General features: G+C 33.4%; 2 protein-coding genes across 2 annotated transcripts in view; one reads left to right on the forward strand and one right to left on the reverse strand.

Moving 5' to 3' along the window:
- The window catches only part of LOC118203765 (uncharacterized), a 392,790-nt gene that overhangs the window by 34,543 nt on the left and 332,419 nt on the right, over positions 1 to 25,828 (forward strand). The window lies entirely within an intron of this gene.
- LOC118200635 (uncharacterized) lies at positions 3,899 to 13,397 on the reverse strand. The gene is made up of 4 exons (XM_035372601.2): positions 13,239 to 13,397; positions 9,788 to 10,114; positions 7,568 to 7,932; positions 3,899 to 4,137 (listed from the first exon to the last, which is right to left on the reverse strand). Exons 1-3 carry the CDS (start codon positions 13,245 to 13,247, stop codon positions 7,573 to 7,575), a joined length of 696 nt encoding a protein of 231 aa, XP_035228492.1. The 5' UTR covers positions 13,248 to 13,397; the 3' UTR covers positions 3,899 to 4,137; positions 7,568 to 7,572.

The raw sequence follows: 25,828 nt of genomic DNA on the forward strand, positions 1-25,828 counted from the left end.
TATCTAATTATGTATTTATTGGAGGAGTTAAAGCAACAAGAAGCAGCGTAATATTCATAAATTTGCAGTACTAATTTTGAAGGTTTAAATATAAAGCCTTTTCTTCTGCTACAGAAGTGCAAATCAATAATCGCAAAAAAAAAAACCTAGTAGAAATAGCTAATAGGGGAGAAACAACTAATTTATTAAATGCATATTTTCGAAATGTGATCGTAAAATACATGATGCATCTGTTGAACAGTCATTAATCCCAGAGTATGTTTAGGAACAAATTACCTGCAGTTGAAAAAATTCTTTTTACACCCACGCTGGTTATTGTTAATAATGAGTGCCATACTCCCTCTAAATATTTGCCTCGAAGTCTTTCATCTTCTTACAACTCGGTCTCTTGTCTTGATGGTTTTGGATGAATATAATTTTTGTAAATAGTATTATTATTTATAAATAGTAAAACCAAGCTGAAATATTATGGGCAGATTTTTTATGTTCCTTGTAGTCATTATAATTCATTCTGGTTAAATAAAACTCAAAATATGATGTTACATATATAAATATTGTAAAGAATAAAGTATGCATATTTTTGAAAAAAGAACTCGTCAATTAAAAAAAATATCTGAATATTTAAACATTTAAAACACTACACAGTATTTCACTATGATCGTCCTTAAACTAAGCATTTCTGACTAAAGGGCTCCTGGGCACTGCCCTGTCCTTAGTGAATGCAGCAGTCACTTTTTGAATGGTAGTGTAGCATTATTCAGGAGTAACGAATCATGATGTGGCAATAGCTATGAGATCCGTGCGAGGTGCTGGCAAAGAAGTTGATGTCTGGGCATTCCAGTGAAAGCTGGCTGGGGGAGTCTTAAGTCACTGCATATGAGGTTATGTTTCATACATGCTTCATACTTTACATTACGTAGACAGAGCAGAGATACAGACGGAAGTGAGACAGCAAGTGATGTTGGTGTTGCCACAAACAGGAAACAATATGTATTCAAATAATAATAGATGCCTATCCAATTAAATAAATCCTTTAATAATAATAAATATTATGTATGGCTAACACCAAAAATATCAGTGTTTTACTTTAGCAAATGCCAGTTTCATGAAATTGCACAATAGCATGAAACTACCTGCTTATTTTGCTTGAGGGGGCTCATACACCTTAAAACCCTTATGATCTTTTTGAATATGTGACTGTCGAAAGAATTGAGATATTTTATTTATTTCAAAAGCAATTACTTCCAACTTTTTACAGCCGGCTACATAATATAGCTGCTTTGGGAACTAGTAACCAGAAAGTTAATGTTGCCACAAATATTTTTGTAATTTAATCCGCTTTGTGACAAAATATTTCGTCACGTTTCCACCTTGCGCGCACGATATTTTAAAAATGGTAAATGGTACATACTTGAAATTGAATGGAATTCTTTATACGAGCCCTATTCTTTAACTGAGCCAAAAATCTGATGAATGGTTTAATACTAAAAAATTTTATGGACGGAAACATTACACGTTTTCTTAATAAAATACATTTTATAAACTCGACTCCAAATAAAATAAAAATTTAACATGAAATTCTTAGAATTTTTTTTTCACAGTAGTTTCCAAGTGTTTAAAAAGCTACATATTAAATATGGAATTAAATTATGCAACAGAATGTTTTAAACTGTGCTCGCAAGGTCGAAACATTTGGTCACAAAGCGGATTAAATCATAAAATATTTGTGGCAACACAAACTTTCTTATTAGTATTTCAGAAAGCAGCTATATTATGTAGTCAGCAGTAAAAAGTTGGAAGTAATTGCTTTTAAAATAAATAAGTTATAGAGATTCTTGCAACTGTCACATATTCGAAGATCTTATGGGTTTTAAGGTAAAGCTTATGGGTAATAGCTTACTGATACGCATATGTAATCCAGACCATCTGTGAAATCATGTCTGCAGACCATAATCCAAGAGTTTGTAAATCAAATTTTGCCATTAAATTGGATAAGACGTGGATATAACATGTTAATGCAGTAGCCACGTCACTTTTTGGAATGCACTAACAAGAAATTCTTATTAAGAGTTATGGGGTAAAAGGAGTCGGAGCTGGAGTAGCTAAAAACAGGTAGACACTGACTCCAGTTTTTATTGGACAGTTTGAATTTGAAATGAATTGAAAAAAAATTAATGACAAGCTGAGTTATTATTTTTGTTTGCGAACTGTATACATTAATAAATAGTTATTTTCTATTTTATTGACATATTAATAAATAAATATAAGGATGGATGTGATATTTACCATTAGCAATTAAACTGATTCATTTAGTTACAAATCTTACTGGTAAATTTAGGTAAGCAGTAATAGCAGCAAGAACTCCTAAAATTAATGCCATTCTTAGGAAGCGAGCAGGAAAAGGAGCAATTATTGATCAACGCGATAAGGAATTACATATTTGATGATAAAGAGTTTTTGGAATTAAGAACTTTTTTAGAAGAAGTAGATAATCTTAATGTTTCACTAACAGAAAGACTGTGGAATGATCTTGCAGAATTGGAAACTCTTCTTTCTACGCCGTATATAACCACAAAAAAGTTGCAATCTGAAGAATTGACAGGAGGCGAGAATGGAAGAATGAGATGTTTGTTCTTTCTGAAATGGAGGGTTTATTGCAGAAGGAATCATTTCTTCAATAAAGAAAAGAGAAACTAGTTTGCTAGACAATGAGATCTTGCTGGGTTCAATATATGTAGATCCGAAACACCGTATTTTCTTGGATGACGACCAAATTAAAAAGGCAAGGAAAGTCATCTATGAAATTAAGAATGAAATTATTCTCAGAACAATTGGAGAATTCGAATCGAGACAGTCAAACTGCAGGCATTGCAATTGAGTCTCTATCATTCTTTTTTAGTGATGAATTAGATTTTAAGAAATATTTTTGGATAATATTGAAATGGCTAACGCAAAGCGAATGAAAATAAAGAACCAAGAGCCTTTAGATATAAAAATGAAAAAATACAAACAAGATTTCTACACGGCCTTTGAAGAAAGAGAGATATATGATTGCGCTTGCAAGGCACCTCTTTTAGAACGTATAAAAGTCTATCTTGAAATGTTAAAAGAAGTAGCCCTAACAGTAACAGCTCTTCCAATCCTAGTCAAGTTAGTGCGGAAAGTTCTCAGCTCTGAAGTTTATCAAATCGGATCTGTGCATCTGTGGGCCTCCAACAAAGAAGATCATGTCGAAGCTATACTGTTTCTTAGAAATAACTAATGCCAGTTTTTCCATTTCATAATAAATGCTAATTAATATAAATAATTTGCTATGCCATAATTTTTTTTCCTTTCTGTAGCATCTATTACTTCTTTTATATTAAAAAATAAGCTGTAACCCACGCATATATGTTTACATATATCGGTCATTTTCTCTACCGACTCCACAGCCCTGGCTATCACACTTACTTCATGATCTTGGGTCATAAACCTTTCAGTTGTTCTTTTTGTAAGTGATCTAAAATTTTTCATCTTCATCTGTATAACTCCCTTTGAAAAACTAATAGGATTTCACTTTGAAACGTAAAATAGTGTATGAAATTACATATATTTGGAAAACTAAGCCATTGTATTAAATGCATATTAATAACCTTTTATGCAAAAGACGTTTTGCAAATGATACATATTTTTCTATAATGTTAAAGAATTTGCTATAAAAGAGAATTAGTTTCACATTAGCTTTTTTTTCTATTCATAAAATGTGATATTATTTTGTAAATAATTATCAGTAAGTTTTACTGTATTAAATTTGTACTGAAATTTTTGTACAACGATGATGTGTTTAAAAATACAGAATAAAAAAGGCAATGGTTTCAAAAATGTACATGTGAAGCATGGAAATGAAGAAAGAAAATGATTCAACTTTTAACGTTTTTATTCGGATTTTTTTTACGAAATTACAAGAAACAAAAAAGAAATAAATTAAGAATCCCAAATGATTCAGACTTATTGCGAATCCTTTGGGAGCCGGAAACAGTTATTCGTGGTCCAAAGTAAGACAGGTTGACATTTTTGTGGAACAGAAAACGGAATCTGTTCAATGACGACCATTTTCTCTGGTTCCCAAAACATAACCATGTCTTTCCGGTCAAATTTCTGAAACAGAAAATTTTAATTCTTAGAATATTAAAACAAAATATTTTTATGTGCAAAACATACCACTTTTATAAATAATATGCAGTTGATATACAATATATTTTCTTATACTTTCATTGTAAAGTCACCTGGCTAGAATCATTAATTTGTAATAACGTGCATTAATGCTGCTAGCCGTCAGGTGGCGCTTTCAACATTTTTATCCGAATATGTTTCGATTTTTTAATTCAAAGGGGCAGTTTGCCCAGAAGGGCTATTAATTTCGTTTTGCCATTTTGCGTTGGTTAACTATAAACGACGTTTAACTTTTCAAATTGATGCCACCAAATATTAGAGCCCTGCGTTATATTTAACGAAATTAAATAATGAAGAATCTACATGAATGTATAGTACGTGTTTCTCGCACTGTAAAAAAACAACGCTACCCAGAAACATCAGATTCTGAATAACATAGTCTTTCACTCGAATATGGACATCATCTGGAAGCCCAAATTTGAAATTTATTATCTATTTCATAGTTTGTGAAACTTTAACGATTTTTTGATTAACAAACTCGACTATTTCAAAGCAAGCAACGGCAACACTACAAGGAAAAAAAAAACATTATTATCTCCAGCGCAGGAGTGTATCGGAAATTCTAATGGTATGCTCTTTTAAATATTTTGTGATATTGCAGTTGAATTGAAATTTGTTGCTTTTAAAACTTGAGATAAATAATGTAATACATATAGCAGCTCCCAGAAGTGTTCGTGCACTTTCAGAATTTGTAGAAAAAAGGATGTAGCCCTGAATTGAATTCGAATATAAAGCCCAGTATTTTTTCGTATCTTCTCCATAGGATTTTGAATAAAACCAAACTTTTTCTTTAATACTGACTTACTTTCGTTTTCTAAAATTGCAAATGTGAGGAGGCATAGATAAAACACGCTACAAAGTGATCATACGCCGAAGCATTTTCGTAAAATTTCCTAAATAAAATTGTCGTCTGCCACTTGTTTTTATTTTTGCATTTTGGTGACGGTTAAAAAATCGTTTGGCGTTATTCTTTGCTTGCTTACTTCGTTATATTTATTTTAATATTTAAAAATGGCTCATACTCGTAAGGAAACAACAAATAGCATTCGAAAATTGATCATTTTTCATTATAAGTGTGGAAATCGATCCGTAATATCTCTGAATTAGAAAATCTATCCCTTTCTACGATACAATATATGATAAAACGCTTTAAAGAAGAAAATCGTATCGAAATAAAATTAAGAAGAGGTCGTCCGGCGAAGTTAACTCAATGTGATCAGAGATTTGTATTTAGGAAATCTGTGAAAATTTCACGTGAACTAGTGAACACTATGCTCCAGAAAGCTGTCGTAAATGCTATAGGATACCCTACAAAATACTAACTAAGAGAAATATTACAATATTTACTAATACAGGCAGATTTCTTTAAAGTATACAAAGACGTTTTGTGAGGTAACTTTTTTCTTACTTTTTGATTATTGATTTTCGAAAAGAAAGTTTTACTATGTTCATAGGTACTCTTCTGTTATCGGGACCGACTTAAAAAATGTATGTATGGTATGTGTTTATGCATGCTTGAATGTATGTGCGTGTACACTCATATATGCACATAGATACGTGCCTACATACATACATGCGTTCCGAATACGGTCCAAACAACAGAAGAGTAGCAATATTTAATGCAATGTGCTAAGAGAAATTTATAGATATTATTAAAAAATTCTCGTTCTCTTAATATTAATTTTTATTAATAAAAAAGCAATATTTCACTGAAACTGTGTAAGTGTACGAACACTTTGGAAGCCACTGTGCAGTCTTTATAAATGGATTATAATATAAGCTTCTACTTAGACCTGTATATTTTTACTGAATAGTTCCCTAAATTTAAGTTTTACCGAATAGTTTCAATTAAAAAAATTTTTGCTGTATTGTAATTTCCATTTGAAGTATGTACTCAGATTAAATATTTCTTTAGCTTGCTAGTGATTTAAACAGGAAGCTTAAAACTTAGGATTAAACTGGGAAACGAATATAATAATTTTTGACATACATAAAGGGACATTTCGCACCGTATTAAGATGTCATTTCCAAAATATTTCGGTAGAAATATGTTCGAAACCTAGTCTTCTTGAATTAGGTATTTCTGAATTTATGCATAATTGTGGTTAATAAAGTACTAAAAGACATACAACAGCATTTATCTACTGAAGAGAAAAGGCGGCTATGTGATATAAATCAGGTCCTATTTCTATTGCACACTACGCAAAAATAAAAGGGGGGCAGTTCTATATCTCTCGTTCTACAGGGCCGATTGTCGAAATTCAAATTGCATTTTCCATGTCTCGAAAGCGCCACTCAGAATATATATTAGATTTATGTATAGATTTGTTGTAAAATAAGTATTTTGACACAAAATCGGACTTTTTCTGAAATGGCATACCATTTTTTTCCATATTTTGATTCTACGACTCAAATTATGCCTAGATTTTAAATTTTGTAATTTTGGTGTGAAATTTAAAAATTTATCTTGGCGCATTTTTTTTCAGTTTTCGCCAAGAATAATTCACTTGGCGAACTTCTTAATATATAGCTAGCTATTTTCTTTTCCTTTTGTTCATTGTCCACGAGCGGTAATAAAGTATTCGTTCATACTTTCTTCGGAGTTTGTTCAGAGAGTGTTTTTGATAGCCAGCGCACCTTTCAGTACTATCTCGATGTTACGCTAGTAAACCTCTTAGCCTGTGCCATGTCTTATCACGCCTGTGCGAGAGTTCATTGTAAGACAGTGATGGCAAACCTGTGGCACGCGTGCCACAGTCGGCATGCAGAGCATGATCAGCCGTCACGCGACTAAAATATTACTTCCTCAAATCACAATAAAATGATACTGTGTAATTTAAATAAGTGTTTTAGTCTGTTCTTGAACGTTTCACTTACTTACTTAATCGCATAATGCCACTGACGTAGAATCTAAGCCTAGATATAAGATTTTCATATATCAGTATAGAAATGATATACGTATTTATTGACCCAATTTATGACGTTTCAACTGTTTGGGCCAATCTCATTACATGGCAAAAGAATACGCCAAAGTTGAAGCAGCTAATGTTTGCTAAACGAATTTAGATTTATTGCAGACTGCTGGTGAGTTTTAATACTTTCATTGTTAAATAGATTCCAGTTATCAGATCCAAGCATTTTGAGGCCCATTATGAATAATTCTAATTTAATATCTTAAACGGAATGGCACGCGGCGCCAAAACGTTTCGCCACCACTGTTGTAGAATCTAATTTAGTTTATGGGGAATAACAGAGACAAATCTTACAAGGTAGTTAGAACGTTTTCTTCAAGGCTATATAATTTGCCTCTTTAAACTGTTCTTAAGTGATAATTTATGTGTAATTTATTAATTACCCTTTTTAGTATTTGCTGTAGACAACTGGAGCAGCGTGTCCGTAAGCAGCTGGTGCAGCTTGGGTGTAGACAACGGGGGCAGCAGCGTGACTGTAGACAGCGGGTGCTACATGGACCATCTGGGCATGTCCGCTACCGTATTTTCCGTAAGCTGAGGCATCGTGAGCTCGAACTCCATAAGCTTGAGCACCATACTTGTCGTGAGCACCATATCTGTCATGTCCAGCACTGGCGTGTGCTCCAAGATTGTGGTATGCTTTCTTGTCGTGAACTCCATAGCTTCCCTGGTTTGCGCCATAGTCGGAAACAATTCCATGGTGTCCGGCCTTCTTGTCGTAAGCATAAGCTTTTTCGTAACCAGCTCCCTGTAAAAGAATTTGAAATTTTTATGCAAACTGAACTTGTTTTCATCATGTTCGGAAAACTTTTATGAAAGAAGCACAAATATAGTGTTTTTCATGTCAGTTTGAGAGTAAATTTTGTTAATCCAAAGGGGCTTTGTTCTCGAGGGACTATTGTTTTCGTTTTGCGATTTTGCGTCGAATCACTTTGAATGTCCGTTTCACTTTGCAGTCTGTGTCCACCCAATATTATCGCCCTGTATTATATTGGAAGAAATTAAATAAAAGAATCTGCATAAATGTATCTATGTTTCTTGCATGGTGATAAAACAAAGGTACCTAGAGCTACTCAATTTTGAATGACGTTATCCTAAAAACTTTCACGAATTTTTGAGTAACAAACTCCAGGATTTCAAAGCGAGCGTTAGCAACGTTGTACAGAAAAAAACATTTGTATCTCCAGTGCTTGAAGCTGTGTATCGCAAATTCTAAAGATAGGCTCAATTAAAAATTATTTTGCAATATTGCTCTTGAAATGAATTTTATGGTTTAACTCTTTGAAGGGCGGTGGTTACCTACAATAACCACCTTTTCTACTGAACGTCTTACTCACTCGTATGAGTGGTTTTCAAGAACCATTTCTGAAGTTCTCTTGTAGCTCACTAGATGGCAATCAAGAAACATAAGCCATTAGTTGATGCAGCAATTCGTCTTCAAGAAAATAAGCATCAGGCATCGAAGACAACATCACGACGATGTACACGTTACAGCACTAATAAAAAGATTGTAAGAACAGTGTGGGAATGCAGCACATGCAGAGTTTCACTCTGCTTTGTAGGGATGTGTTCTGTGGGCAGTGGTCACTGACACGAAATACCAGAATGGTTCATTTTTTTCACGCGTCTTGGACAAAATATGTCTAATTGTTACAAATAATTTCATCGTAACACCTGATATAGTAAATGAAACAAGAGTTTTGCTGAAAACATTAATTGTCTTTTCCTGCCTCTCAAAGTGTTAAGTGATATTTAATAAATAAAAGTAACACACAACAACACAAAAAAGAAAACGCCCCTTTGGACATAATTTAAAATTTGAAATCTTTCAGATATTATTTTATTTTATTTTTTTTTAAGTTTTAATTTTAGTGTACTTGTTGTACTTGTTTTACGCCTACTAAGGTAAAAAATTGTAAGCTTCACACTAACAGTAATCATAAAATTTTAATTTCATGCTTTCAATTAAATATTTATTTAGTCGTCTCTTTGTAATCTCACTGAAGGTCGAAAAATGGCTTTTTTAGAGTCACAAACGGTCACTTAATAGAGTGAAAAGGTTCTTAGTAAAGTACTTTCCAAGCAGCATGATTGGGCAATCATTCCTTTAATGCTCAACTGAAATCAAATCTGCTACAAATCGCGGCAAACGAGAGTTTTTTTAAATGCCGCAATATGCATCTATTTTTGATAGAAAACCTAAACGTTGATATCTCATCGGTTGTGAGCAAAATTTAAATGCGAGATAATCTGCCTGAAATCACATTTTCATCGATATTGATAAACTTTATAATTCTGAACAATCAAAAAATATTATTTAAATTATGTGTACTATTAGTCGTTGAAGAATTTAAATTATCAGTTCCTTTTTGTAATTCTTTCGGCAAATTTATGCATGGATCACTGCATCGATTTAAATCTTTTATTCGGTTGCATATTTTGTATTGGGCCAGTTCAAAAAATTATGCAAATAAATTTCAAATGTTTCTACAACAACAGTTTCATATCTCCCGTTCAACTGTGCCATTTTTTCTTTGCGCAGTGTACCGTCCTCATAACAAAATCTGAGATACAAAGTGTTGCAGATAAAGCAATTTGCTTACCTTGTCTTGGGCGTATGCTCCTACATTACGGTATTTTCCATATTGGGCAGCTTGGGCACCATAAGCATCATGAGCTCCATATCCTCCGATATTGTGGTGTGCTTGAGCAGCGTAAGCCTTGTCTCCATAACGTCCGTGATCTCCATAGTGAGACTGTCCATGAGCTCCATATCCGGCACTGTGTTGTCCATGGGCACCGTAAGCATGACCAGCAGAAGATGCAGCGTAGGCTGGGGCGCTATGGTAGACGGCGGCCACTGGGTAGGATTCAGCTGTTTCGAGTTCCTCGGCCAATGCCACAGCAAAGAGAACGACGGCGACGATCAACTGAAATGTTTAAGTTTTTTTATATGTGGAATTCACTTCAGCTTATTTTGCATGCCAGTTGATGATGCTTTTTAAAGGGCATTGATTAGAAACAGAACATAAAGAGCTTAAGAAAGATTGTAAGGTTTGTAGAGACATAAGGTTATTTCGAAGCAGGAGAGATGAAAAATGAGCAACGCCTTATCCGGGACTCGAACCACGTACCTCTCGAATACGCGTCGAGCGTGCTGATCTTTGCACCACAAAGGCGCATAAGGTGTAGTGCAGAATCCACTTATTTGGCGCGTTATGTTTGGCGCTTTTTACAAGCGTAAGAAGAATTGGATTTTTGTCAATTTTTTTTTGACTTTTTAAGTGAAAATACATCGATGTGTACGTGGGCATAATTAAGGGAGTGCGCAGTGCCGAATTTGTGCAATTCTCTGATTTTTTTTTTAAGTGAAAATAGGTCGATGCATGGATATAGAGTTTGTGCAATTCTTAAAAAAGCTCCAAGCAGTGGGTGATTCTGCACTTTCCCCGGCGGGAGAAAGGCCTTATAGGTTTATGCTAAGTTTATAACAATTAGTTTTAAGTTTATGCACCTTTCCCATCTCTCCTAGCTTCAGCTTACAATTCCTTACCAGAATGAGTTTTTAGAATCGCGTTTAATGCAAATGGGAAGGAGTAGTATTTAAGTCGAAGTTCCACCGACTTCCAGAGAAAGAATCAAGACTTTCTGAATAGCGCGCGCGTTTGCCTTTCGGTTACGTCTCTGTAATCTGTTACTACGCTCGGCCGTATTACGTACCCTTGGTGTTCGCTAACTAATTCGATATTTAGGGGCCAACTGGCTTAGATCTGTGTTAGCTTGGGCTAAATCTCTTTAGTTAGTCATCAGTTAGTTTTTATTTCTTACACTCTTGAGTTTAAGCCCAAGTGGAGGCATTTCTAAGTAAGTAAGGCCAACTGCAGAAGGCGATGGACGCCTTCGTGGATAATTTTATAAGGAAAATCGGTTCGTATCTACGTTATACGTGGAAAAAATCACGAAAACGGCTAAGGAACCTGGTCGTTCGGCTGGAATCGAACCCAGGTCGAATTACCGGTGTTTAGTTGATTTAACCGCTTAGCGGCTGGTGGGCAGCAAAGCAAATGGAAGTTGAAATTATGCAAAGCGAATTCAAGTTTCCTCTCTACACTGCTGAATATCTTTTCTGAAAAATATAAACTATCAACACGTTTAAACATCTTAATTAAGTCGAATAAAATGTAAGCAAAGAACATATTTTTACAATTTTGGAAAAAGCTTTATATATTATTTTTCTAGTATTAAATTTTCTGATTCAATTAATCATTCTAAAAATGATGAACTGAAATAATTTTTGCGTAGATTTTATTATAAGATTACTTTTTAGATTTTCTCCTCTAAAAAATGTTTGGGAAAAGTGTTCTACCAGAGCCATTTCAGTTAAGAAATATCAAAATGTAATGTTTTGGTTAAAATCTTTGTAATATTCAGTACGGATAGTACATACATTTAAGTCTCTGACAAGCTAAATTTTTATCAGGAAAAATACAAAACAAAAAAGTTTATTTTTGAAGTTCAAATGCAAAATATTAAGGTTTTATTACAACAGTAATAGAAATTAAGTTTCGAAATAAATATGTGATTTTACTCGGCATTTTGAAACGAAGCAACCACAGATCCTTTTAAAATTCTTAAAGTTAAGTTAAAATTGTTTTGAAGTAACTAAATAATCGTATAAGATATAGAATAGAAAGCTTTATATTAAAAAAGTTCTGAAACGAGTTCAGATGCTTTTCACTGGACTTGAAAACAATTTTAAAAATTTCACTCCTGCTGAGGGTATGGAGTATAAATCATGCTCAAAGCAAAGGTGCCGTTAAAAATTATTCTATTGCAAATAAATTTAACATTTGATTAAATTAAGAATATTAATTTTTATAAGCTTTACAATATTTTAGGTTTAAAAATATCATAAATGTATCATTGTGATTTTTTAAGAGAAAACAGAAGTTAAGTCAAAATTTCCTATTTCTTTGCTAAGATTATAAGTTCTAACATGATTCTACCACTGCATTAGTTTTAAAGCGAATTTTTAAGATATTTTAACCATTGTTTTATCGACTATGATTCCTAATTTGCTATGCTTTTTCGCTATTAATAAAATTTCTAAATTGTTTAAAATAATATTGTATTCATAAAAATAATGAACTCCTGAAAAGTTAAAATCCATATTTAAAGCAAAGTTGCGGTTAAAAATTATTCTATTGCAAATAAATTTAATATTTGATTAAATTAAGAAAATTAATTTTTATAAGCTTTACGATATTTTATGTTTAAAAATATTATAAATGTATCATTGTGATTTTTTAAGAGAAAATATTCACAAGAAATAAGTCTTTAAGAGAAAAAAATTAAGTCAAAATTTCCTATTTCTTTGCAAAGATTATAAGTTCTAACATGATTCTAACACTGCATTAGTTTAAAAGCGAATTTTTAAGTGGAGAAGGTATTCCAACCATTATTATATCGACTATGATTCCTATGCTTGTTCACTATTAATAAAATTTCTAAATTGTTTAAAAATAACATTGTATTCATAAAAAGAATCAACTCCGAAAAAGTTAAAAAACATATTTAAAGTACAGTTGCCGTTAAAAATTATTCTATTGCAAACAGATTTAATATTTGATTAAATTAAGAATATTAAATTTTATAAGCTTTTACGATATTTTATTTGTAAAAATATTTTAAATTTTATTATTTCATTGTGATTTTCTAAGAGAAAATAGTCTTTAAGAGAAAAAAGTTAAATCAAAATTATTTTTGACTCATAAAAATAGTCTCTTAAAGTAGAAAATACTCTAACAAAATAGTACAATAAAGTAGAAAATAGTCTCATTAAGTAGAAAATTGTCATGAAAAAATAGTTTCTACTTTTTTCTCTTAAAGTTAAGTTAAAATTTCCTATTTCTTTGCTAAGATTATAAGTTCTAACATGATTTTAACACTGCATTAGTTTTAAAGCGAATTTTTAAGTCGAGAAGATATTCCAGTCATTGTTTTATCGACTATGATGCCTAGAGCACTGGAAATCATTTAGGGTGAACAACTTACCACTTTCATCTTTGATGACTGGAGTTGCTTGGAGAAGGAATAGGTTCCAAGAGGCGAATGGTGCTTTCCTACTGAGGGTATGGAGTATTTATACTCGATATGAGGGCGGTTGAAATCGAAACAAAAGGGGGGAAGAATTACATTGAATAATGACAAAAATAACATGCACAAAAAAAGGAACTAAAAAAAAAAAGCCATGGAATAATTTTCGCAAACGGTTATTTGGGCGTTAACCGCCCTCTTAAACCAGTCAATCCAGGATAGGTAAAACAGCAGGCATATTCATGTTCTGATTTTGGGGATTGAGGGCACCACCTTTGATGCTTTTGACCGTGCTTCAACTTAACCACGAAGGCCCTGCCCTTCGTGTGCTTTTAGAATATAGAATGGGGGTATCGTCAGATGTTTCAAAATGTTCTTCCAGAAGGCAGTTTTCTTGAACGGTTCTTCTCTGGAAGGAAAAATTACGCAAATTATATTCTTGTTGAGTAGTGGTTGTAAGGTCATTTCTTTATCGTTCTCAGCCTTGGGCGACACGAATGAAAGTATTCCAAAGGGCATTTACATTAAATTCATTAATGAAGGGTCAGTCTATAGCAAGACCCTTGATATATGACATGTTTTGAAATCGATGGAGCAATCGAACGATGTGGGTGTACAAAATGTGGGGTCGTTTGATTGTGCGAGGACTAATATTAGCAATTTCCAGAAACATTTGTTTCAAATTCCAATTAAGATGAAGGGATTTTAATATATTCTGAAATTATATCGAAATTAATGTTACTGGAAATATAATTGGTTATAGCAGGGATGGGAAAACTTTATTGGTCGCATGCCAAAAATCGGAAAAAAAAAAAAAAAAAAAAAAAAAAAAAAAAAAAAATGGCGAGCCAAGATAAATTTTTCTAAAATTTTAAAACAATATACAAGTATTGCAATTTAAATATGTTAATGAGATGAATGAAATTGCGATTTCATTTTTAAAAGTTCCTTATTTTGAGGTTCGAAGTGAGATGTACTGATTCTAAGGAACGAGGCTAAATGCTCATCTGTCAGTCTGTTTCTGAAATACATCTTTCTAAGATTCATAATTGAAAATACTTGTTCACATATATAAGATGAAGCATACATAGCACTGATTTTCTGGGCGTGAGATATTAAATTTGGGAAAACTTACTTTCGATAATGATTTGTAAAACTTTAACTGTGGCATATTTAAAAACAACTGCTTGAGACGATGGTTAGATTGCAACTCAATTAATTCAAGCTGCAAATCTGATCTCACTGCTTCACAATTTACGTGTAAAGGTATGTTAAAATATCCACTTCTGTTTCAATGGCACTGAAATCTTGAAATTTTCGTTCGAACTCAAAATGTAATTTTTTTCAAGCCATCTTCATAATTCTTAAGCTTCTCTTCCTTTACTGAATGTATTGAATTTTACCTCGGCAAATGAGACAAGTCGTTCTTAGCTACCTGCCCAGCAAACAGATTAAAATTTCTTATAAAGTTTTAAGTTAAGATAATTAACCCTTTGTTGTCTTTCTTTTATCTAGTAGACAAAAGTTTAAATTTGTTTATTCTTCTGTAAACGCCTTAACAGATTCCATTCCTGTATTTATTCATTCTGTATTATTAGAACTTTCAACACTCGATCATAGATGGCTGCATAGCATCACTAAGTAAAGCATTGCTATTTGGAAAATGGCTGCTACTTCTGTTTCCAAGTTAGTACAATTTCTCATAGTAAATATTATATAATATTGCTTACATTTTCTTATACTGCTATTTTTTATTCATAATTAGTCATTTTAGACATTTTATTTTAAATGTCAGTTTGAGAAAATTGTGGAGTGTGTAGATAAAGATCTACCGAAAAGAGTGAATTGAAACCCAAATGGACTGCTTATCGAGCCAAAACAAGACTGGAAATGTTTATGTTTGGCAAGGAATTTCTAGAACATTTGACATTTGAATCCAATAGGTACAGGTTACAAAATCGTAACAAAACGAATGCAATCACAATCGACGAAATGAAGGTATTTTGGAAGATCTGTATGTACATGTCAGTTGTAGACAGTGAAGTCAGTTGTACGTGTCAGTACCATTTAGAAGATGGTAACGATCACTGCAAACAAGGCAAAAAATGACTTCAGATGCAATGACCGTAAATCATTGGGAAGAGATTTGTATGAATGCTGTCCACTAAAGTGAACAAACTGTAGCAGTTATTTATAACGAAAGTTGAATAAAATTAATTTTTTTTATTATTAAGGTTATTTTAAGTAGAAAAAACACAAACATTTTCGTTTAACTTCTCTAGATTATTTGTACGCAACAAAGGGTTAAATTAAGATTAAGTTTTTTCTAAGAGGTCTAAGCCACCTATATTGGATTCCCATATGTCTGCTCCCCGAGAAAGAGATAACGCTTGTTGGCACCAATCTACAGTTATAACTAACAAAGAACTTCCGCTTTTAACACTTTATCGATTGAAAGCTGTCTGTGCTTGCTATTTCCGTCAGTTTTTTGTTTTTTTGGGACAAAAATAGAGAAAGTAAAAAGATCATCAGTCCTTTGAAAAACAGGAATGAAAAAAATAATATTTAAACAAAGTAGAAAAGAAGATGAATATATAAATATATATTTTTTTTTAATTTACCTCCGACCAGCAAATTAAAATTCTATCCTCGGGCCGGATAGAACCTTCCGGTGGGCCGGAATTGACCCATTCCTGGGTTATACTATAGAAATCATCAAGTTTTATCGATGCAGGAACATGGAAATATGCAATATCCTAGCCGGGATTCGAACTTCCAGCCTCCCAAATACCCATCGATCGTGCGTGCGTCGAGTTACATTACGGGGAATGCGGAAGGGAGAGGGAAAATACCTTATAATATAAATACTATAAGCTAATTTAAATATATATTTGGAGTTTTTTTAGGATTTTATTATTTGTTTATTAATGTATTATCTCAATTGGAATTTTGAATGTTTGTTTAAAATTCGACTTAAGATACAGGGATTTTATTGTTGTCTAAAAACACACCAAAATGAACGCTTTCGGGAATTAACTGGTTATATGAATGCGATAATTTAAAGCAATTTTATTAAGCATTTGAGTTTTTAGCCCAAGCGGCTTTAGCACAGAAGGGCTGTTAATTTCGTTTTGGCATTTTGCATTAATTCGCAATAAATGTCGGTTCACTTTTCAAACTGTTGCCACCCAATATTGGAGCCCTGCATTATATTTAAAGAAATTAAATAATGAAGAATCTGCATAAATGTATATATGTTTCTCGCGCTGCGAAAGAACAGTGGTGCCTAGAGATAGTAAATTTTCAATAAGTTTTCCTCCACTAGAATAGGGGCATCTGGAAGCCCAAATTTGAAATTTCTTTTATTATCGATTTCATATTTTGTAAAACTTTAACGAAATTTTGATTAACAAACTCAACGATTTTAAAGCGAGCAATGGCAGCATTGCACGGAGGGGGGAAAAATTAATTCCAGCGCGTTGAGACTGTGTATCGGAAACTCTAAAGGTATGCTCATTGTAAAATTACTTTGCGATATTCCCGTTGAATTAAATTTTATGGTTTAAGTGTGAAGAACATGATATTTAATAATTAAAGGTAACACACAAAACTTAAAAAAAAAAAAAAAAAAAAAAAAAAAAAAAAAAAAAAAAAAAAAACCGCTCCCTTGGGTGTAATATAAAATCTGAAAGCTTTCAGATTTTTATTTTTATCTTCTTTTTTTGTTAGTTCAACGGGGCAATTTGACCAGAAGGTCTATGAACTTCATTTTGGCATTTTGCTTTGATTCACTACAAGCGTTGTTTCACTTTTCAAATTGTTGCCACCCAATATTATCGCTCTGTATTATATTTAAAGAAATTAAATAATAAAGAATCAGCACGAATGTATGTATGTTTCGCGCTTTGTGATAAAACAGCGGTACCTAGAGCCATCCAGTTTTGAATAGCGTAATCTTCCACCGAATATGGGTATCTGGAAGCCCAAATTTTGAATAACGTAATCCTCCTGCGAATATGAGCATCTGGAAGCCCAAATTTTAAATTTGTTTTATTATCGATTTAATATTTTGTAAAACTTTAACGAATTTTTGATTAATAAACTCAAGGATTTCAAAGCGAGCAATGTCAATGATTTATAGAAAAACACTTTTATCTCCAGCGCGCGAGACTGTGTCTCAAATTCTGAAGATAGGCTCATTTTAAAATTATTTTTCGATATTGCTCTTGAACTGAATTTTCTGGTTTAAGTGCGAAGAGCATGATATTTAATAAATAAAGGTTGAAATATTATAAAAAAATTAAGATGTTCAGAAATTTTAAAAAAACTCCCCTTTGGACGTAATTTAAAATCTGAACCTTTCAATTTTATTTCTTTTATATTTTCATTTTAATTTTTTATTATATTTGAATTTCTTATTTTATTTAAAAAATATTTAATTATCATTTTCATTTTTTGTTGCTGATGAAACTTAAATGTGTAAAAATAAAATTTGATAAAAATCTGAAAGCTTTTAAATTTTTCTTTTCTTTTTTTTATATTGAACTTAATATTTTATTTAAAAAATGCTTAATTATGATTCCCATTTTTTTTCTTGCTGATGAAGTGAGAAGGCAAAGGCGATGTTCAATACTTCAATAATATGAATTTAAATTCACTCGTTTTAGTAGGATGAATGTTAAGAAAAATTTTCCTTAACAAAAAGATATTTTGCATAGTATAGTTAGAATGGATTTGCCCTGTTAAACAATATCTTCTGTTGCTCTCAGAATGAGGTGCATTTTCATTTATCTAAACCATGCAGTGAATTTTATTGTTATTTATTTAATGTTTTTAATTCCCCCTTTTAAAGGGCGACTGGGGATTAGGGGACTCAATCGCCAAATCCTGGGTGTGGAGAATCATCATCCACCACCATTTTAGTTCGGGCGTCACTATAAGGACATTAGGTATTTTTTGAAAGCAGAAGAGATGAAAAATAAGCAACACCTTTGCTGGGTATAAACCGTGGACCTCTGGAATACGCGGCCAGGCAGGAGACCACGAAAGCACGCTAAGAAGGTGGGATAAATATCTTATATACTTCCCCTTTTAAATGGCGACTGGGGTTTTTAAGGGGCCCAGTCGCCAAATCCTGGGTATGGAGAATCATCATCCACCACCCTTTTAGTTTGGGCGCCACTGTAGAGGCATTAGGTTATTTGGAAGCATGAGCGACGCCCTCGCCGAGAATCGAACCACGCACCTCTGGAATACGCGCCCAGCGTGTAGACCACTACACCACGAAGGCAGGAGAAATACCTTATAAATTTACCTGCCTTGGTATCTTCTTTGAAAGCATTGTATTGGTGAAATAATTTTTTCCCTGACCTATATCAATTGGCAGATGAATCTGACTCTTTACATCGTCATACAAATTTAATGTACTATTATAACAGGAAACATTTTATTCCTCCTATTTCAAAATTTAGGAAAGTCATTCGTTATTAGCAAGAAGAAGCAGAAGATAAATAACCTTAAATTTCATTAAAAAATTTAATAATTAAAAATTTATCCCACGTACTCTTTTACTGCTTACTAAAATGCCTGAAGCATTTATTAGACATGTTATATCGTTTACCACTCAGAAACGTGTATATGTATTGTGATTTTCTTAACTATGTTGCGATCTGGGTAAAACTGTTGAATAGTAGTTTCTTTTGGGGAAGGAGTTAAGAGCTTGTAAGGTATTTTAGAGTCATTAGGTTAATTGGAAGCAGGAGATATGAAAAATGAGCATCGTCTTCGCCGGGGTCCTCTGGAATACGCGCCCAGCTTGTAGACCACTACACCACGTTGGCACAATAAGAAGGGAGAGAAATACCTTATATACTCCCTCTTTTAAAGGGGGACTGGTCTTTTTAGCGAACCCAATTGCCAAGTCCTGGGTGTGGAGAATCATCATCTAACACACTTTTAGTTCGGGCGCCACAGTAGAGTCATTAGGTTAATTGGAATACGCGCCCAGCGTGCAGACCACTACATCACGAAGGCACGATAAGAAGGCGGGAGAAGTACATTATAGTATATTTTAATTTTTAACAGTTATTTTAAGTTTACACCACTTTCCTATCCTTCCTAGCTTCAGCTTACAACTCCTTACGAGAATGAGTTTTTATAATCGCGTTAAATGCAAATGAGAAGGAGAATAGTATTTAAGTCAAGTTCCACTGACAGAGAGGGTTAGGATTCCTGAATAGCGCTCGTTTACCTCGCACTCGACAAACGTCCAGTATCCAAGAGAAACATTGAATTTAAAAACTGCACAGAATGATCGCCCCCATTTTCCCGAGCGGCAGCAGTGCTGATATTAGCAACAATGGCTGCATGCCATTGTTGCTAATGTAATGAGAGAGAATTATTGATTTGTTGCGATTTCATCAAAAAAACATAAAATTAAAAAAAAAAAAAAAATCTCAACCGAATTTTGAAACAAATCTTATTCGAATTTTGAAAAAAAAAATCGCTTTGAGGTGCACTGTCTCTTGTCTAGATGCACCTATGTGCCGAATTTCGTAGCCCTGGGTCTATTAGCTTACGCTAATACAAACTTACTTACAAACGAAAGGCAAACACACACACATACAAGCGGACTCTTCTTTTTATTATATGTAGACAGCGTATGAATTCCTTAAAGAAAGTCTTAGAAATAAAAGTGTAGAGACATCAAGTTATTTCGAAGCTGGAGAAGTGAAAAATGAGCATTGCCCTCGCCGGGACTCGAACCTCGGACATCTCGAATACGTGCCGAATGTGCTGGCCATTACACCACAAAGTATTGGTAAGATTAGATATATTAAAACTCAAAGTGTGCAAAAAATTCTGATTTATGACGGCGGGACATTTAGACTGAAATAGATCTTGTCCACAAAAGTAGATTTCGTATAAAATTTGATATATGAATATGCACCTCATCCTGGGCGCAACGAAAGATATTATTTAACAGCGCAAATTCATTCTAACTGTACTATGCAAAATATCTTATTAAAGCAATTTTTTTAACATTCATAATACTAAAACATGTGAATTTAAATTTAGATTGCTTTATATTGCTATGTGGATTTATATTGAACTCCGCCTTGTAGACATGTACTTCCATTTACAACAATGCTTTAAATAAAGCGAAGCCATGTTTTAGTACTTTTAAATTTAAAAAAAAAATTGTATACGAATGCATGAAAAATAAAATGCGAAATGTTTTCTGATTAAACTTGAAAGATCTTACATTTTGCCGAATAGCAGCACTCTGGCGCTGGGAATAAAACGTTTTATTACGAACAGGGTTGTCGCTGCTCAGTTTTAAATTACTGATTTTGTAATTCATCATATTTTAAAAATTCATCAAATTCATATACAATATTAGAAAATGCGAATGTGTGTGCCTTGGAAGGACATTCAATCAATGTTCACGTTTACAGAGTATTAAATATTGCCAGACTTTTTTTTTTTTTTTTTTTTTTACATTCACTGAGTACTAGTTACATGTGGAAGGTAAGTGAATGAAAGTATCCGAATGATTTACTCCGGATAGCTTCATCTGTAAAAAATATTACTGGAGTTGTAAAAATGTTCCAAATTTATCTCTTATTTTCATTTATTTATTTTTAGCCCAAAGGATGTTAGCCCAGAAGGGGTATTAATTTCGTTTTGGCATTTTGCGTTGATTCACTATAAACGGCGAATCATTTTTTAAATTCTTGCCACCCAATATTATCGCCCTGTATTATATTTAAAGAAGTTAAACAATGAAGAATTTGCATAAATGTATGCATATTTCTCGCATTGTGACAAAACAACAGTAACTAAAGCCATCCAATTTTGAATAACGTAATCCTCTACTGGAATATGGGCATCTGAAAACCCGAATTTGGAATTTGTTTTATTAACGATTTCATATTTTGTCAGACGTTAAAGAATTTTTTATTAACAAATTCAACGATTTCAAAGAGAGGAATGGCAACACTGTACGGGGAAAAAAAAAAAAAAATTATCTCCAGCGGGCGAAACTGTATTGGAAATCCTGAAGATAGCTCATTTTAAATTTATTTTGCGATATTGCTGTTGAATTGAAGGTGCGAAGAACATGATATTTAATAAGTAAAGGTAACACACAAAACGTTAAAAAACGTCGATTTGGGCGTAATGTAATATCTGGAAGCTTTGAGATTTTTTTAAATTTTTATTTATTTATTTATCTTTACTTTTATTTTTTCTCACGACAGTAAACAGTTGTTTATGAAAATCACAACTTCATGTTAAAATTATCCGAAAGTTTTTCTCACCTAGAAATTAACAAAGTAATTACCTTTAAACTTCGTCATTGCCAATGCACGATAAGAGAATAAGATTAATGTCTTGTCAAAGAAATATTATCATTAATTCGGTCAATTACTATAAAACTACGATCTTTATGTTGCATATGAATAAGCTCTTGCGATAGATTTCATTTCGAACAAATTGTTGTTAATTTTACGAAAGCAGCCGCGATCATTTCGAAAGCATTTTCTATTATTATTTTTTATTCCTAGTTCTAATCCCTTTCGAAGAACAAGTCTTCCTTCAATTGAGATATGAGAATCAGCTGTTATGATATACTCATTTAAATATGCCTCTGGCTAGTATTTCCCCTTTCTCTTTCTTTGGAATGTCCGTGACCTCGCTCTTCTAAATGGGTCAGGTAAGATTACAGGCTTGATTCATTTGTGATTTTGATGGAGCTATGCAAAGGCCAAGTGAATTAATCTAATAGAACAGGTGCAGAAAAACAAAAGGTTACACTATGGGCGGTGATTTCTGACAGAGTCTGAGAGAGGAAAACCCTCCTTCAATTAGACAGGTATGTTCTGTCAGGCGTCATTTGCATTTCAATAATACAGTCGAACCTCGCTATAGCGAAGCCGGCTTATAACGATCCCCCCGATATAACGAGCGAACTTTGTAGTCCAGTTTAGTTTCCTATAGGCAATATTATTTTTCATAGCTCTGACGAACTTCCAAATGTATAAAAGTTGGATATAAAGAACCTTGTAAATATTTCGAACAAAAAATTTTATAACACCCCCCCCCCCCCCAGATTTAGCGAATGAACTATGTGGCTGTTTCCAATTTCCTATAGACTTTAGTTACTTTATAAGGTATTTCTGCCAACTTCTTACCATGCCTTTGTGGTGTAGTGGTCAGTACACTCGGCGCGTATCGACAGGTCCGTGGTTCGAATAACGGGAATTAGGCCTGTTTCCGCGATTCATCTTTCCGCGTTTTTCAAAATCCTTTCTGTTCCCGCGAAATCGGAGGGTAAAGTCCCCCTCCCACAGCTCCTCAGACGTCTCGATGAGTCATTAAAAAGAGCTGGGCAGTTTCTTCGTTAGATTGAAGGCGTGTCTTTAGTCTCTTATTTTCGTATTCTATGTATGTAAATCAATATGAATATTTTAGACATTATTAAAACTAAAAAGGAGGAAAAAAAAAAAAAAAAAACCTTTAGCCCTTGATAAAGGTAATCAGTATAGAATTCGGAATAAGAATAAGGAAAATTTAGTTTATTGCATTTGCATACATGAAAGAATTAAAACCTGTGTAAGGATTATGTTAATTTTATTAGCAGTTAAAGTTTGAGTTAAAGTTCCTTTCTTATCAATTCTTAACTTGAACTTACCACTTTCGGCCAGAACGTAGTTTTAGAATCACGTCTGAATACATAATGAGGAAGACTTTATTTAACCTCGAACTTCTTCGGTCTTAGTGAGAGAGATACCAGGTATTCTGTCTGCACGCGTCCGCCTTTTTAGGCTACTCTCTCTAAAGCTATTATCACGCTCGGCCGTACTTTAGGCCCTTGATAGCTTCGCAGTCTATTAACGTTAAGGGGCCAACTCTGTTAGAATTTTGATAGCTTCGGCTATACCTCTTTAGTTTAGATTAGTTTAGGTTAATTGTTAGTACCTTAAGTTCAAGCCGAAGTGTCGGCTTTATTGTACACTCCAAGACGGAGTTTTGTTGAACTTTAGTTGGAATAATAAAGGGGCGAGTTTACCCTTCTATCTCGTTTCCTATCACACGAACTCAAGCGATTATTCGCTTATCAGTTCTTAAGATTCTTCACTTCCAACAGCAACTTAAAATTACAAAGTGAGGAACTCTACAGCTGCAAAGGCGCAATTACGAACAAAGAAGAAGTTGTTTTAGAAGAAAGAACGCCAATTTAGAGCTTCGTTTCAGAACGAATATTTCTTTTGAAAGATTTTATTATAACTTTCCTTTATGCAGAATTTTGGAGAAATTTTGTTTTTTACTTTAGAAAACGATCCTCTAGTTCATTGCCAAAATCATCGCAGAGTTTGAACATCTCTCTCTCTCTCTTCTTTTAAATGCAGTATTAGCTTCATTCATGCAAAGATCTGAGATCATAAATAGTTTTTGATTATTTCTTTTAAAAATTATTCTTTTTAATCTAAAAATTTTTTGCTTTCCTACATTTTGGGGGGAGGCCAAGATCCACTCGACCCCAAGGGGGTTAATGAAGACATGATTTCGCGGAAACAGGAAGACACCAAGTCCCGGCGAGGGCATTGCTCACTTTTCATCTCTCCTGCTTCGAAATAACCTGATGTCTCTACAGTGGCGCCCGAACTAAAAAAAGTGGTGGATGATGATTCTTCACCACCAGGATTTGGCAATTGAGTCCCCTAATCTCCAGTCGCCGTTTAAAAGGGGAGATTATATAAGACTACTTCTCCCACCTTCTTAACATGCCTTCGTGGTATAGTGGTCAGCACACTCGGCGCGTATCGACAGTCCATTGTTCGAGTCCCGGCGAAGGCGTTGATCATTTTTCATCTCTCCTGCTTCGAAATAACCTAACGTCACTACAGTGGCGCCCGAATTAAAAAAGATGGTGGACGGGGATTCTCCACCACCAGAATTTTGGCGTTTGGGTCCCCTAATCCCCAGACGCCTTTTAAAAGTGGTAGTATATAAGGTATTTTCTCCCCCCTTCCATCATGCCTTGGTGGTATAACGTTTAACGAACTCGACGCGTATTTCGAGAAGTCCAGGTTCGAGTCTCGGCAAGGGGATTGCTAATTTTTCACATCTCTGGCTACAAAATAACTTAATGTCTCTATAGTTTAAAAGAAAAACGTTCCGTCTTGATGTTCTGTCAAGGTCAGTTAAAATTGTGTAAGCAAATATGTTTTCTGAAGCTCATGCATTTACATAAGCTTTCGTCATGTTCTCTTATTTATAATTACTTAATGCAAAAAAGGATTGTAAAATATTCCGCAGATACGAAGAGACACATATATTTAAACCGATAAATTTTTAAACTGCTAAACGATATTATGTTATATTGTTAAAAGTAAAATAAAGTAACAATGAAAATCTCTTCCCTTCCACCCCCTCCCCCAAAAAATACCAACGAAAGTAAAATATAATGACGAATTAAAAATAAAATTTAACAGTAATCAAGCTGTGGGTAAAAAACTAGGTAAAAATTGTAAGGGGGAAACAACTTCTCTTTTTACATTGTTGAGAATGTTCTGTCTGAAATGTAAAGGTGAAACGCTCTACCGGAGGTATATAATAAATGGCCTTAGAAATATCGCTCATTACTTCCTTGTGCGAAGTAAAAAGGAAGTACTGTAATCTCGAAAACTTTCGAGTATCTTATTTCAAAGAAAAAATCCATTTTGTCCTGTTATCGAAAGTAATTTAACGATGTTTTTGCGGGACATCTGTACCTAAGGACAGAATAAGGACTCTTTTTTTTTTTTCCCCAAACGAATTATAAAACTGATTTAAAATGGATTCAGAAGAGGTTTTTTTCGTGGCGTTTGTACGTACGTAGGTATGTACGTATGATGTATGTATCTCGCATAACTCAAAAACGAGTAGCCTCAGAACGTTGAATTTTTGTATATAGGACTGCTATAATATGTAGATGTGCACTTCATTTTTTGGTTGCAATCGGCCGAACCAAAAGTATATAAATATATTTATATATGTATCCACTCTGTTAACCGGCTCAGTGATCTCAATTTCTTTACTCTTATATGTTTGTGCATTTTATGCTTTAAAAATGATTGAATTATGTTGTTCTTCTCTTCCGTTAAAGTTTTTATGTCTTTAGTTAACTTGCATGTTATAGTTTTAGACTTATCAACAGTTAAAAAGTTGTTTATTTGTTTCCATTCGAAACTTGGCAGAATAGTGGATTTGTTGCCATTCTAGAGAAACTAAGCTTCGCAACAACAAAGGAACGATTTCTTTAATTATTGTGAATTGAATTATCCTTAATCCATTCTGGAATTATCATTTAAGTTATTAAATTGTCCCATATATTGATATAGCACACCATCCACGACAAATTAAGTCAGTTTCTACGCCTTCAGTGTCTTTTTGCCGAGTGAGCTCGAAAATAAACTTTCAGTTTTGTGCACCGAAAAACCTGCCTTCTTGCCCGCTGGTTGAATGGCTTGTTTCTGCATAGAAACTCTAATTTAAATTAATTA

The sequence above is a fragment of the Stegodyphus dumicola genome, chromosome 10, assembly GCF_044657685.1.
Source record: "Stegodyphus dumicola isolate Sdum_Otavi_A_Nest chromosome 10, ASM4465768v1".
In the NCBI taxonomy this organism is placed as follows: Eukaryota; Metazoa; Arthropoda; class Arachnida; order Araneae; family Eresidae; genus Stegodyphus; species Stegodyphus dumicola.

Coding starts and splice junctions, on each gene's coding strand:
- LOC118200635 (XM_035372601.2), bottom strand. Junction 7,933..9,787: donor GAGCATACGCCCAAGACAAG/GTAAGCAAATTG, acceptor ATTCTTTTACAG/GGAGCTGGTTACGAAAAAGC.